General features: G+C 44.4%; 2 protein-coding genes across 7 annotated transcripts in view; one reads left to right on the forward strand and one right to left on the reverse strand.

Moving 5' to 3' along the window:
- Positions 1 to 15517, forward strand: part of KCNAB2 (potassium voltage-gated channel subfamily A regulatory beta subunit 2) — a 214426-nt gene extending 198909 nt beyond the window's left edge. For all 6 annotated transcript variants that reach the window (XM_078780853.1, XM_078780851.1, XM_078780852.1 and 3 more), the window contains 6 exons: positions 2750 to 2835; positions 3022 to 3142; positions 4946 to 5040; positions 8743 to 8863; positions 12885 to 12973; positions 13125 to 15517. In XM_078780853.1, coding sequence (XP_078636979.1) covers positions 2750 to 2835; positions 3022 to 3142; positions 4946 to 5040; positions 8743 to 8863; positions 12885 to 12973; positions 13125 to 13214 — 602 coding nt within the window. In that variant the 3' untranslated portion in view covers positions 13215 to 15517. The remainder of the gene's footprint in view (positions 1 to 2749; positions 2836 to 3021; positions 3143 to 4945; positions 5041 to 8742; positions 8864 to 12884; positions 12974 to 13124) is intronic.
- Positions 1 to 15573, reverse strand: part of LOC144892693 (protein FAM200C-like) — a 1175895-nt gene that overhangs the window by 601522 nt on the left and 558800 nt on the right. The gene's annotated exons all lie outside the window — the stretch shown is intronic.

A 15573-nucleotide genomic window follows, 5' to 3' on the forward strand; every position in this document is an offset into this window, starting at 1 on the left:
CGCAGTAACCGCGGGACCGCGCTCCGGATCGATTTTGTCGAGCGCCGTACGCGCTCCGGCTCGATTTTCCCTCCCAAAATTTGGGCCTAACTAATTTAGTCCCGGGTCCGAATCTCACTCCTCGACACCAATTGTTACCGTACTAACACAATTGGTGTCCAAAATTTGGGCTAAATAAATTTAGTCCCAGGTTCGAATCCAACTCCTGACAACCAATTGTTACCGACACGACTTTGATGTTAAGGTGGGCCGAGCGGAATGGCCGTCGTGTCCGCACAAATTACCCGATTATACTCGGCGTTGACGGAGCCGCGCTACGCTGGATCAATAAAGGAAAAAGAAGACACACGGCTGGATTATAATGACGACACCAGGGATACGGTTCTCAAGACCTCCGGAGGAGATTATATTCGTTACGGAAGGTCAGATTACAGGGACGAGAGGTACAACATAGAAAGACAAGCACTTAGACACAATCTTATATTATTCCCAACAGACGACAGATAAACGGGACAAAGCTGACTCACACGGGGATTGATGGAAAGGACAGCGGGTATCGATGGCTCAAGGTGCACTCTTGGCTCAAGGACAGGGTCGACCCGGTCCGGTCCAGAGATGCGGAAGGTTGCACAGCGCTCGAGGTGGTAACGTTCTTTCACAGGCGGGTTCTCTTCCTCTCAGCGATCGTAGGCAACGTTCTTTCTCCAGCTGGGGGCGCATCTGTTTCAGCGCTCGCAGGTCCTTCTTTCTCCAGCTGGGGGCGAATCTGACGTCACGTCCGCTACGTGGCCGCGTATATCCGGCGGGGAGTGACACGCCCTCGGCTCGTTAGCTCCGCCTCGTGGAATCGGCACGTTGCTTCTCATTGGGTGCGTGCGGGGGGTTTACCAGGCTCCGCCCTTGACGAGGAGCTGACAAGGAGCCCCTTCGTGGTAACCCCGTGGAGCGCATGGTCTGGAGCGCATCGTCTGGAGCGCATTGTCGATGGCGGCGAACCGAGCCGGTGGGAGGACGCACACTCCCCCCCGCGCAGCGCCGTGCCCCTCTGTTGTTGTAGACGGGGAAGAAGATGGGAGGAGGTATGGGAAAGGTCCTAAACTCACTACTGGTGCCATATAATCACATTCTGGTGCAACGAAGAGTCATAATTAATGGAAACGAGGCCTTAACTGACATAGACTAAGAATAACTAGCAAGATGTCCGAAAGTTGTCTACGTGTGGTGCGGTGGACCTGGGCACGACATTTAATGGGGGAATAAGGGGAAGGTCGGCTCTACTGATTGTTATTTACATGCAATGGGACTAGGGAATGGGGGATTGGGGAAAGTTGGGGAGTATTGGAGAAAATAGGGGAATATTTACAAGCGGATATGGAGGCCAAATTCCATATTCGCAACATTATATATACATATATATATATATATATATATATATATATATATATATATATATATATATATATATATATATATATATATATATATATATATATATATATATATATATGTGTGTGTGAGGAGGTGCAGTATATCTGGGTGAAGAAGATGCCAATTGACGCTGCGTTCTATGGTGATCAATAAAGCCTCCCTCTCCTAAACTGCGACTCATTGTCATATTATTAGTGTATAAGGGTGGTGTATAAGACTGCTTTGGTAGCGCGAATCTTCCGGATTTTAAAATAATTATTTTATTAGAATTGAAGGAGAGACTTCAACACTGTGTCGGGTAGTATGTTCTGTGACCTCTAATTTAGTATGTTTGTGAAAAGCACTTTTTTGTTGTCGAATGTTGCTTTTGTTCTGACTATTTGTACAGTGCATATATGCATTTGTAGAAAAGCCTTTTATTTTTTTCTTCTTCTCTTTCTCAAATTTGTAAGTAAGCTGAGTAGGATACAAATGAGCAGATGCATTGACAAAGGTATTAAATTGGCAAATCGATTGCTTCTCGTCTTGTGTGGGAAAACTGATTCTTGTCAACTTTTATAACCTTAAAATCGGGTATGCGGGTGTCTTCTGATACCTGAGGGGGATGGAGTCCCCTGCCTTGCATAATCCCAGGTCACCTGTGGGCAAGGTGTAGTACCTGTCAGCCCCCCTTACCAGGGTAACGGTCCACAGCCATGCGGTTTAAATGGCAGATGGCTCTGCACATCAGGTGGATGAGAGTCCAGTCGACTCCAACAGCACGGGCGGAAGAGGGTGAATTCCCCAACCGCCAACAGAGACGGGGAGGAGTGGCGGTCCGTCTGTGCCACACACTTACCCGTGTGTACCAGCCATAGAAAGGCAATATGATGGCACACACCATCATTGCCCGAGGAGACTCGACATCATCAAAACCCTTGTAAAAACAATTCTGCTGACTAAGTTTTTGCTTTTCAACTTTTCATCAGCAAAGTCATTGTGGTTCAGGTTTAGCATTTATGCTGACTGTAACTGCTATAATTGGATATAACGACTTTGTGGTTGTATCAGCAATTTTTGTGATCTCTGGTCATTCCTTGTATCCTTCGTTGGTTTTGAAACCAACGGGCACGACAAAGACATTGGGGAGACAGCTGTGCACTTTTCCATGAACCTCGAGGACATTAGTGGACAATGGACAACCCGACGTACTATATAGTCAGTGGGATTTCAACCTGGAATCCCACTACCCTGAACAAAGTGCTCAGAGGGTAAAGCCACACAGGCCAACTTTACTCATGCAACTGTCTTGTCAACCGACTGTAATTGTGTGTGTGTGCAGAGATCGTGCGTGCCATGACGTATGTGATAAATCAGGGAATGTCCATGTACTGGGGAACATCACGATGGAGTGCAATGGAGATCATGGTACGTATTGCCACTTCAATTATATCTTCCAATAGTCAAACATAAAGGACACATGCAGCATTTGACTTGAAGGCTTTAAAAGACCAAGTGTGGCACTTCTAAAGTGGAGTAAACAATCTATTTTCCAGGCATTGAATTACAAGTGCATTTCCAAACTCCAAACTTCCAAATTGTTTCTTCAAACAGGAGGCATACTCGGTGGCGCGCCAGTTCAACCTCATCCCTCCCGTGTGCGAACAAGCCGAATATCATGTGTTCCAGCGAGAGAAGGTCGAGGTGCAACTCCCAGAGCTCTACCATAAAATTGGTGAGTGTTTCAACAGTTTGTTTTGTTTTGTTTTGTATACAGGATCGAGGCTCGTGAAAGAGCTAACATTTATTACACAAAAAAATCAAACAGACACACAAAACATATAATAAGGGGAGCGGTAGACAAGATGGGGAGAGAGGGGGAAGGACACAAACACAACATTTGAGAGCAGGGACATCGAGAGATCTGTGGGAGGGAGAGGGCCTGGGGGAGGAGGCGTGGGAAGGGGGGGAGGCGTGGGAGAAGTATAAAACACAAGGATACTGCAAGGACTTCCAGGAAAGAAGTTGGTATTTCAAAAAAGTGGATCTGGGGTGAAATTAGCGGGGGTAAAAAAGATCAAGGTTTTGGATGGGGGAAGATTAGAGATGGTGGTGAACAGCTGTTTTAAAGACCTGGAGGGAGGAGTGGGATTGAAGAGAGCTTTGCCTCCAATTGTAGGCAATCAACTTATCAACGTGTCTTCATGGCGAAGGAAATGTTTTGGGGTCCCCAAAGAGTGAACCAATAATTACTTAACCCCACTTTGCTCTATGGTCACGGGGTAAAGACATCAGATCAATTAGAACGGCACTCGGTGGAGCACATACCTCCAACAGGCTGAACAGGTTACGCTTTGTATTCCACTGTTAGGCCAGATCTGGATCTGACATGAACCAAAATCGAATCGGCTTGTTCTTGTCCCAACTCATCCACCAGGATTTGTCTTAATCCGTCCACAACTTTTTGAAATGCTGTATCATGTTATATATCGTTTTTGGATTCGGACGAATTTTGGTGGACAGGTTGAGTGTGTGACAAGGATGAATTGCTTCAAATTTGGTGAAGATCCGGTTCCGGATCCAGATAAGAGTACAGTAAAAAAAAAATTAATTTAAAAAGTGGGATTAAAATTTTTAAAAACTTTTTTAAATTAAAAAACATTCCTGTAGCCTTATCTGGATCCGGAACCGGTACTTCACCAAATTTGAAGCAATTCATCCTTGTCACACACCCAACCTGTCCATCAAGATTCGTCCGAATCTGTCCATATGTTTTCGAGATATCCTGCCCATGACGGGCAGACAGACAGACAGACAGAGGTGAAAACATAACATGCATCCCCCTTTTGTGGTGGAGATAAGAAATTAATTGATCACCTAATTTTTTATTCATTCATTCATTTTATCCTAATTTTATTCATTCAAAAAAAGTTCATATTTTTTATTCTATTGAAATAAGTATGTTTATTTTTTTTTTTCTATTTAAAATCTAGGCTCTTGGTAGAGTAATGTGACCGAGGTACGAGCAAGCAAGGGAATGGGTAAATGGGCAAAAGAGTAGAGAAAGGTGAGGAGGGAACACACTCACCTGCAAGATGGTTGTGTTGATGGGAGTGGTGGGGTTAACGGGGTAGATGGAGGATGCCTTGAGTTGGTGGTGCACCACCATCTTTTTTTATCCCTTGCGTTCTTTTGTTTTTGCATATACAGTATTTAATACAAAGTTTGAGGCTCAAGGAAGATCTGAATGTCTCAAACATTGGTTTCATTTCATCTAGCTCTCCTTTCTCGGCCGATGTTATCTGTGTAACTGTAGGAGGTGTAAACTAACGAACTGGCCAAATGAAGGTGCAGAAAGATTTTGATCAATTGGCTTGTCAAAGTGAATGCAAAAATGCACTTCCCAACTTTGTTTACTAACATATCAGGGGATATGATTGGGGTTTATTTGGACATTTTCATTTTCTACTGTACTTCTATTTTTCCAACACGGTTTCAGCATCACCGAGTCCATTTTTCCTTGTATCGTGTGGCACAGGCGTTGGCGCCATGACTTGGTCTCCTCTCGCTTGTGGAATCATCACTGGAAAGTATGAGGATGGGATTCCCATGTATTCGCGTGCATCACTCAAGGTGTGTCTGTGCATCTTTCAGCAAAAAGCATTATTATCAATCCATTAAATTATACAGGCCTGCCTCTAAAACATGACGGAAGTATGACTTATAAACCTTCCCCACCTTCCCTCATCTCCTCCCCCACCACCACCCAAAAACAATGTTTTCCTCCCTCTGCCTCCTTGTGTGGGTGGATGTTGAACAGTACCGCACTGCCAATAAAAATGAAAGAAATTAAACCTTTTAATACCTTGTATCACTTTGCTGATTTGCTGCTGCTACTGCTGCTTGTCATGCCGGATCACCACTCTGGATCTCCCCTGGTGCACAATTGAATAACCGTGGATCAAATACGTTTCCTGGTGCCCAATGCATTTGATAATATGGTCGGTATGATAATATACCAAGTGCCGTTCTTATTACCTCCGCCACCAAAGGTGGATGCAGGTTGTTTTCACCCCTGTCTGTTTGTCTGTTTGTCTGTTTGTTACTTGCCGGAAAAGAAAAAGAAAAGATTCCGGCAAGTATGTTGATCGGTTGGTTTGTCTGTCTGTCTGTCTGTTTGTCTGTTTGTCTGTTTATCTGTCTGTTTGTGTGCAGTACTGTACTACGTCTACACCGTTGCACATAGAATCGCCAAACTTTGCACACATATTTGCCTTGCCCTGGAATATACTATGCCCAATTTTTAACTCTCTCGGCCCAAGGCCTCCATTATGACGTCATAATTTGATAATTCGACGAGTACAAAACTTCATCCAATCACGATTCAATTTCTTGAGCAACATGTCGGCATAAATTGGGGGAGAAAAAAAATAATGACGACGTCATCGGTCACGTGGTTTGGCCGCCATCTTGGAAAAACCGACAAACTTTGCACCTCTATATCTCCGAAAGTGCTGAATAGAAAAAATTGAGACATGGCTCATTGTAAAGAACTCTCCATGGGGAATAAAACATGTTAATGATGATGTCATTGGTGCGTCCATTATGACGTTATAATTCGACAAATACAAAACTTCATCAGATCAAGATGCAATTTCTTGAGCATCATCAAGGAATAAATTAGTTTAGAAAACAAATAATGATGACGTCATCGGTCACGTGGTTCGGCCACCATATTTGTCCAAAATGCCCGATATAAAAGTACATTCTGACAAGTCCTCGGTCTCTGACCGATTTTTCATTTGTCTGTCTGTCTGTGAACAAGATATCTCAAAAAGTTGTGGATGGATTAGGACGAAATTTGGCAGACACGTGTATGGGACACGTGTCAGGTGTATGTGACACGGACAAAATTATTCGATTTTGGTTAAGATCCGGATTCGGATCCGGCTGGTAGAATTTTTTAAGTGATTCTTCACCATTGGGAGATGGGGCCAAAAACGACACAGCGCAGGATTTCTCAAAAAGTTGTGGATGGATTTGGACCAAACTTGGTGGACTGCTTAGGCGTGTGACAAGGACGAATCGATTCAATTTTGGTGAAGATCTGAATATGGATTCGGATACAAGAGTTATTTAATTTTTAAGTGATTCTTCACCATTGAGGGATCGGGCGAAAAGCGATATACAACATATTTTTTTTAAACTTATGGATGACTCATGACTAAACTAGGTGAATGAGTTGGTTCGGTGACCAGAACAAGCCGATTAGATTTTGGTTCAGGTATGAATCCAGATCCGGCCTATCATTGGGATACACAACAAACTGTTCAGCCTGGCGGAGGTATGCGCTCTACCGAGTGCCGTTCTAGTTATATCTGTTATTTTTGTACGGTACTTTTGATTTTCCTTTACATAACAAAATGCAAACATGATTATGTCAGATTCTCAATTAGTGGCATACAGCTTAGTCTTTAGAACTCTCTTGCAATCAACGTCAATGCAGATATTTATGCAAGAAAAAAAACAATATGTCCATGGTGGGAGATCAAACTAAACACTGCTGTAGTTGAAGGAGGTTACCTGTCAGGAATACCTGCAAAAATCATGTACAAATCAAAATTCACTGGTTGCAAAGGTATTCAGCCCCTTAGGTCAGTACTTGGTGGAAGCACCTTTTACATCGATTACTGTGATGAGTTTTTGTGGGTAGTAGGTCTCTACCAGCTTTGCAAAATGATATGGTGAAACCTTATTCACATGACAATTACTCTAGTTCTGCCAGGTTTGATTGGGATCGTCGATAGACTGCAATCTTCAAGTCTCGACATAAATGTTCAATTGGGTTTGAGTCAGGGCCTTGACTGGGCCACTCAGTAACATTTATTTTCTTCTTATTGAGCCACTCCAGTGTGCCTTTACCTTTGTGCTTCGGATCATTGTCCTGCTGAAATGTGAATCTTCTACCTAGTTCCAGATTCATGGCTGACTCGAGCAGGTTTTCATCAAGCATTCTCCTGTACTTTGCGCCATCCATTGCCCTTTCTATCCTGACAAGCTTGCCAGCCCCTACTGATGAAAAGCAGCCCCATCACATGATGCTGCCATGACCATGCTTTACAGTAGGGATGGTGTTGACTGGGTTATGTGCAATGTTTTATGCCAGACATAACGCTTTGAATTTAGACCAAAAGGTTTGTCTCGTCTGACCACAAAACTTTTCTCCATATGCCTGCAGTATCATTAAGATGCTTTTTCACAAACTCCATACAGCTTTTAGATGAGTCCTTTTTCAGTAATGGCTTCTTTCTTGCCACCTGTCCATAGAGGCCAGCTTTGTGAAGGGAACAGGATTTTGTTGATTGATGAACACTGACCCCCATCTGGTACACATGGAGCCTTGCAGATATTTCAGTCATTCATGTATTTACAGTTACATCCTAAATCAATTTCCTGCTTGCCCGGCTGCTGAGTTTGGATTGGCGACTTTATCCGGGTAGAGTCTGGGTGGAATGACACATCTTCCACTCCTTAATGATTTATTTCACCGTACTCAAAGGGATAATGAGTGACTTTGAAATCTTCTTATAACCTTCTCCTGAATGGTGCTTCTCCACCATTTTATGTCTGACTTCTTTGGAAAGCTCCTTGGTGTTCATGTTTGCCTTGTTGGTTGACGAAGTGATTTGTACCTTAAAACGCCTTTGATTAGTGGGGGAGCTTCATTTTCAAGTTAAACCACTGACTACATCCAGGTGAAACTGGTGAAAACCTTTCACAGTGAAACCTTTCAAGCAAATCATTTGCTCCTGAAATTATTTATGGTTAATTAGGCAAAGGGTTTGAATATTTATGTAACTGAGAATCATCTGATTTTCTTTATTAGTCTAACTTATTCACATTTTATCTGATTTTTTTTCAGCTTTATCGCTGGAGTATTTTGTGAAGAATCTATAGATTAAGATTGATTTGAAAGCATCATGAAATAAGCTCAGGTGGCATCCAAATGTGAAAACTTTGGAGGAGGAGTGGGGGAGGGGAATTCTTTTGCAGGCCACTGTATTAGTCCCAAACTCCCTGAATTCTCCTCTGGATCTGCTTTTTCGAATGACAGTATGCTACCTCTGACACCTCAAAGGCGAGTACGCTACCTCTGAGCTATCCTGCCAATCCTCTGTTATTGCATGAGACATTACAATACCCCCAAAACATTTTTCCTTTTGTGTGGTTCAGTTAAGAAAATGTTAATATCTTCAGAATCTGAGTTCATTATTACTGCAAGGTGCAACATATGGGAGTAATGATCACATGCTTCTGATGTCTGGGTGTGTGCAGGGGTACCAGTGGCTAAAAGAGCGTATTGTGAGTGATGAGGGCCGACGGCAGAGAACCAAATTGAAGGAGCTGCAGAGTGTGGCTGAGGATTTGGGGTGCACTCTTCCACAGCTGGCAATTGGTGGGTCATTGGAGAAGCTATCGGTGGCCAGCTCATAAATGAACAGGAGAAATATGTTTGTGAGAAATCCGTGTACCAACTAAGCAGATAAACCCTGCAGCTTTAATCCTACCAATGTTTTTTTTCTTTTTCGAACAGGATATAAGGCTTTCTAACAGGATCCAGGGTACTATCACTCACTCTAGTCACACTCACCACACTGTCTACAAACTCCTCAGAAAACAGGACACCAACACCATTCACGCCCAGTGTGTACCCTGGATAAGAATAGGTACGCCGTATCCCTGCGTGTCGTAAGAGGCGACTAAGAGGGTTGGCGTCAGGAAGGGCATCCGACCATAAAAACATTGCCTCAAAAAGAGAACCATGACAATTACAACTACATGTGGGCAGGGTACAGCCCGAAGTGGAGATCGGTTTCTGAGGTTTGGGACATGGAATGTAGGGACAATGACAGGGAGATCAGGAGAAGTGGTGGAAGTATTGGTCAGAAGAAGAGTGGACATATGTTGTGTGCAAGAGACGAGATGGAAGGGAAGTGGTGTGAGAATGGTGAAGGGTAGGCAGGGACAGTAATACAAGTTTGTGTGGCAAGGGTGCCTGGAGGGCGTGAATGGTGTTGGTGTCCTGTTTTCTGAGGAGTTTGTAGACAGTGTGGTGAGTGTGACTAGAGTGAGTGATAGGTTGATGATGGTGAAAATGATGATTGGAAAGCTCTTGGTGAACGTCATCTCGGGATATGCTCCGCAGGTTGGTCGAAACGATGAAGAGAAGGACAAGTTCTGGTGTGTGATAGAGAAGCTGATGGAAAACCTGAAAGATGAGGAAGTTGTTGTGGTAGGAGGAGACCTAAATGGACATATGGGAAGGAGTATGGATGGTTTTGACGGAGTTCATGGGGGTTACGGATATGGTGTGAGAAATGGAGAAGGTGAAAGGATTTTGGAGTTTGCTGATGGAGCTGATTTGTTGATTTGTAATACTCAGTTCCAGAAAGAGGATAATAAGCTTGTTACATACACGTCAGGTGGGTCGACGACAACCGTTGACTACCTGATGGTGCGTAGGCGAGATAGGGGGCACCTCCGGGACACAAAGGTGATCCCGGGGGAGGAGGCTGTTTCACAGCACCATTTGGTTGTCTGCGACGTAAGGGTGAAAGGTGCGAGGAGAGCTCGGCGGGTGAAGTACCAACCGAGAATGAAGGTGTGGAGGTTGAAAGAGGTGACAGTAAGGGAGGCATTAAAAGAGAGGCTGAGTAGGGTCGAGGATGATGTGGTTGAGCTTGAAAGTGGTTGGATGTCAATGAAAGCTAGTCTGTTGGGAGCCGTTGGTGAGGTATGTGGATGGACAAAAGGACCACCGAGGCACTCGAAAACATGGTGGTGGGATGATGAAGTTGGAAAGAGGATTGACGAGAAGAGGAAGAAGTTCACGGAGTGGCAGAAGGCGAAGGGTACGGGAGCAGAAACAGCAGAGCATGAAAGTTATAAGGCAGCCAGGAAGGCTGCAAAGAAAGAGGTAGCAAAGGCGCAGGAGGCATGTAGGAAAATGTTCGGAGAACGCTTGGATTCGGAAGAGGGTCAGAGAGCAGTATTCAGGATTGCAAAGCAGATAGCGAAAGAGAGGTGTGATGTGATGGGGGTGAGTTGCTTGAAGGATGAAGTGGGACAAATCGTTGTCGACCCACATGGAATTAAAGGAAGATGGAAAAGATATATGGAAATGCTGTTGAATACAGAGAATGAATGGGATGGCAACATAGAGAGTAACCCAGTTTTAGGACCGGCAGAGAAGATAACTGAGAAGGAAGTTGAGGAAGCGATAAAAGCAATGAAGGGTAGAAAAGCGGGAGGGCCGACGGGAGTTGTGGGAGATATGTTGAAGGCAGCAGGAAGTTGGGGTGTGAAGAGAATGACAGAGATCTGTAATCTGGTGGTGAAAGAAGGCCGCATTCCAGTGGATTGGGAACTGAGTACCCTCGTCCCTCTATACAAGGGGAAAGGTGACCCTCTGGAGTGTGGCTCGTACCGAGCGATAAAGTTATTGGAGCATGGAATGAAGGTATTAGAAAGGGTGTTGGAGAGGAGGATAAGGAAGAAAGTGAAGATCGATGAAATGCAGTTTGGATTCATGCCAGGAAGAGGAACGACAGACACGCTTTTCATTGTGAGGCAGTTGCAGGAGAAGTACATGGAGAAGAGGAAGAAGTTGTTTCTTGGGTTTGTTGATCTGGAGAAAGCATTCGATCGGGTTCCACGCAAAGTATTGACATGGGCATTGAGGAAGTTAGGAGTGGAGGAATGGTTGATCAGAGTAGTGATGGCAATGTACAAAAGAGGCGCACAGCTGTAAGGACGAAGGACGGGAACAGTGGTGAGTTTGAGGTGAAGGTGGGAGTGCATCAGGGGTCGGTACTAAGTCCACTACTATTTGTAGCTGTGATGGAGGTGCTGGCTCAGAACGTAAAGGAGGGTTTACCGTGGGAGTTGTTGTATGCAGATGATCTGGTGTTGATTGCGGAAAGTATGGATGGACTGAAGGAAAAGATGAACACGTGGAAGGAATGTATGGAGACAAAAGGTCTGAAGGTGAATATCGGAAAGACGAAGGTGATGGCAAGTGGTAAAGCATGTGGTGAGGTGGAAAGAACTGGGAAGTGGCCCTGTGCTGTGTGTAGGAAGGGTGTCGGAGTGAACTCCGTTCAGTGTACAATGTGCGCTGAGTGGGTTCATCAAAAATGTAGTGGTCTGAGAGGGTCATTAAACAGTGTGGCAGCTACATTCAAATGTAAGGTGTGCACAGAGGGAGCTGCAGATGGAGGAAATGTTGAGTTGGATCTTGGAGACGGCGTGAAGCTGGAAGGTGTGAAAACATTTTGCTACCTCGGAGACATGCTGAATGGAGAAGGTGGATCAGACTCGGCAACGGTTGCTCGAGTGAGATGTGCATGGAAGAAGTTTCGGGAATTGAGTGGCGTGCTGATGATGAGGGGAGTGGCGTTGAAGCTGAAGGGAAAGGTGTATGCTGCATGTGTGAGAAGTGTTATGATTTATGGGAGCGAGACATGGGTAATGAACGTAGAGCAGCAACTAAAGTTGGAAAGGGTGGAAATGCGAATGGTTCGACGGATGTGCGGAGTATCGTTGAGAGAGAGGAAGACAAATGATGAATTGCGGAAGATGATGGGAATAGAGCCTGTGATTGATGCTGTGAAAAGGAACAGGTTGAGATGGTTTGGTCATGTGTTGAGGAAGGATGAAAGTGACTGGTTGAGAAGAGTGATGGAAATGAATGTATAAGGAAGTAGAGGACGGGGAAGACCGAGAAAGACTTGGCTAAAGATGGTGGAAGAAGAAATGCAGGCAAGGGGGTTAACAAGGAGAGAAGCAGAAAATAGGGCAAAATGGAGAAGATTGTCATGGGCACCGCAAGGCTAACCCCTGCTCTAGCAGGGAAAATGGCCTTTTAAAATGCATGTTGTTGTTGTTGTATATAAGGCTCATAGCGGAGCTGCCCCAACCTAACCCCACCACACACACCTCACACGGATATACATATGAATACATCATATCAGTGAAGTCACAACAATGGCACTGCATATTTCACCACACCTAGTGGGACATTTCCTTAGGAGAATTTCCTTCTTTCCATGAATTCTAACCGATGAGGATTGTCTGTGTTCTATCCTTTAATTTTTTTTAAAGTTTTTGTTATGACTCAGCCAGGGTTTGAATCACCGACCTACCCAGACTCAGAGCGGACACTCTAACCATTACACCACTTCTTCGCCACATTATAATTTTGAGATTATTTATTAAATAGATGTTGCAGACAGTTGCCCGTCATGTGCTGCGACCATGGTCAAACTGCATCGGTGAGGTAGCTGCACACCCAGATATGATGCAAACCCGCAGCCAAATGCGATGTATACACATGAGAGAGAATGCTGTATGTTTTCTCTACTCTTTACTCGTACTGATTTATACTGCTCTGCCTCTTCCGGATGGCTGGAGAGCAGCTTGGTGCTTGCGGAATGAGGGTGTGAGCTCTGTACTATTGGGAGCCTCCAGCACCGAACAGCTGCTTGAGGACCTGGGAGCCATCCAGGTGAGACTTCAACGTGTATCACGCGTAAGGCTCTTAAGATGTATGTTGGGGATAATTAGGTTAATCAACCCTTTCTTCACTTAACATGTCTAACACGTATTACTGTCTAACACTTAACATGTCAATCCTAATTGGGATTGTTCTTCTTCAGGTGTTGCCCAAACTGACAAACCAGATTGTGATGGAGATGGACAACGTCTTGGGTAATAAACCACACAGCAAGAAGGACTACCGCTCGTAAAATGACCTTCTTAACTGCTTGTTGATGCAACTGCAGAAAACCCCATTCACATCTGCCTGAGCTTGATTTATATGCTACGGGATGCCAGCTGCGGCCCGCAAAGGAAATATTCTGCAAAAAAACCCCCAAAAATTGATTGCAGAGTACCTTGAGCAAGATGTCCGAGCAAATGTTGATGGGTAATTTAGATATGTAATTTGAGGTGGTATTCTGAATTGTTTTCTGGGCATTTCAGTGAAGACGGACAAATACTATTATCATTCCTTCACCTCACTATTGGGAAGTACAATCAGGAAAGCTGAAATTGGGTTCTTTGGATCCTCAAACATGGTTACAAAGTGGAATGAAGAATTGGTCTCGCTGGTGAAGGCAAGTGTCGTTCTGCGTTTGCGAAAAGGTAGAACGACGGACGAAATCAAAAGGACGTTTATTGAGGTATGCTAACAATAATTGCAATGGAAAGAAGAAGCTGACGTTTCGGGCATCAAGACGACGAAGGATTAACGCCGGAAACGTCAGCTCCTCCTTGCTGCCGAGGACGGTTAGCATTCCTCGACCAACGTCCTGTTGATTTCAACTCTACTTCCAAAACACCCTTTCTTAATTCCTCCACACAAAGTTGTTTTACGTTTCATCACAACTACCAGGCCTCTCAGTCCCATTACTTGTCACGGAAGTACACTGGCACCCTCTTCTGGTAAAGAGCAGACATTCACAACCATCCTCACCAGAACTTGGGAGAACCACAGAGCAGAGAACAGAAAAGCACAACCAACTCGAGGTTTTAGTTAAAATAAAACAAAATAGACGAAGGCACAGAAAGAAAGTTATTTTCAGTCGTGGACTGGTCTTCATCGGGTGCTAACACAGAGCACGTACGCTCCAACAGTAAATGCGCTCATAAGGAGCAGGGCACAACAGGCCCAGGCCAGTATTCTCGTCATTCCTTGGGTTGTGCTTTTTCATTGTCCGCTCCGCTGATGTCACTTTTTTTTTTTTGGTGATTAAGAATTCTCCCATCGACAAACTGTTCTTTGACTCGCAAGCATGGACCAACTATTATGTGGGTTATGGAATGCATCATGCTATATCGGAAGGTGAATTCGATTTGCATGGCTTTGGAACTAAAAGGCTGCATCGTGGACCCGCCTTTGCCTACAAGACCTTTCCCTCCCCAAGTGCCTTTATCCTATGGAATGCCTGCAGTAAATGGACATTCTTCATTACAGAATGTTGCGAGCGAGTGCAGAGAGTGACCGGCGCTTTATCTTGCATACGAACCTTCCTTGACCTGTAATCGACAGCTTTGTCTGACTTAAACCTTGCTCGTTACACACCTGGTATGTTAATCTTCTTGCTCCCAAGTCCACCGATTCACACAACCACAGAATCTTGGGCGGCATGCATTTTTCTTGTTTTGTGACTTATTTTTATACTTTCACGAACAGTTGTGATACTTCTGGAACGTGTTTCCTTTTCGTTTTACTAACAACTGCACGTGATTATTTATATGAATTAATAATGTCGAGGGCTATCAATTTATTACGTTTGAAATTATATGACTGCATTTTGACACCTTCATCCTCCGCAAACACTCACCTGCTCCTCCCTTTACTCTTCTCCACCCAATCCTTCACTTCTCTTCCCACTCCTTTATCCTCTTTGCTCTCTCATATCCATTCCTCCATCTTTTTCTTAACAACAATTATTTTTCTCATTCTCCTGCCCCCTAAAGAGCCTGGTGTTGGCTTAGCGGTTAGGGTGCCGGCTTGGGATCCTAGGATCCTGGGTTTGAATCCCGGTCGATCGCTGAATTAGCGCCAGGTGGGTTGACTCAGCCTGTCATCCTTCAGAGGTCGGCAAATTGAGTACCAGTTCACTGGTAATTCCGTGTGTGTCGCAAGAGGCGACTAACAGGGTTGGCGGCAGGAAGGGCATCCGGCCGTAAAACATTGCCTCAAAAAAAAGGGACCACGTTGCCCGAAAAAATAGGACCAACCCTGCTCTGTGGGGAAAAATGGCCTCTAAAGGTGTTTCTTCTCTTCCTGCTCCCTAAACCCTCCAACCCCCTCTCCGTGAGTACATAATAAATTGATGGCCATTTTCGCTCTAATGGCAGTGACTGTTATTTGCATTGTTTCTCAGATGGCAGTCATTGTTTCTCTTACTTCACCCGAGCATGATACACGTGAATATTTGCTTTATTAAACATCTATAAGCAACAGGTTGAAAAGGAAGGAGGGACATGAATGTGATTTACGATCCTGTGAAATATTTCATTGCTATAAAATGGATTTTGAGTCTTTGTTGTCGCTGTATTATTCCAACATGCCTGTAGCAAAGCAATGTTGACTTGTGC

This window comes from Myxine glutinosa, chromosome 6, assembly GCF_964187855.1.
Source record: "Myxine glutinosa chromosome 6, kmMyxGlut1.1, whole genome shotgun sequence".
NCBI lineage: Eukaryota > Metazoa > Chordata > Myxini > Myxiniformes > Myxinidae > Myxine > Myxine glutinosa.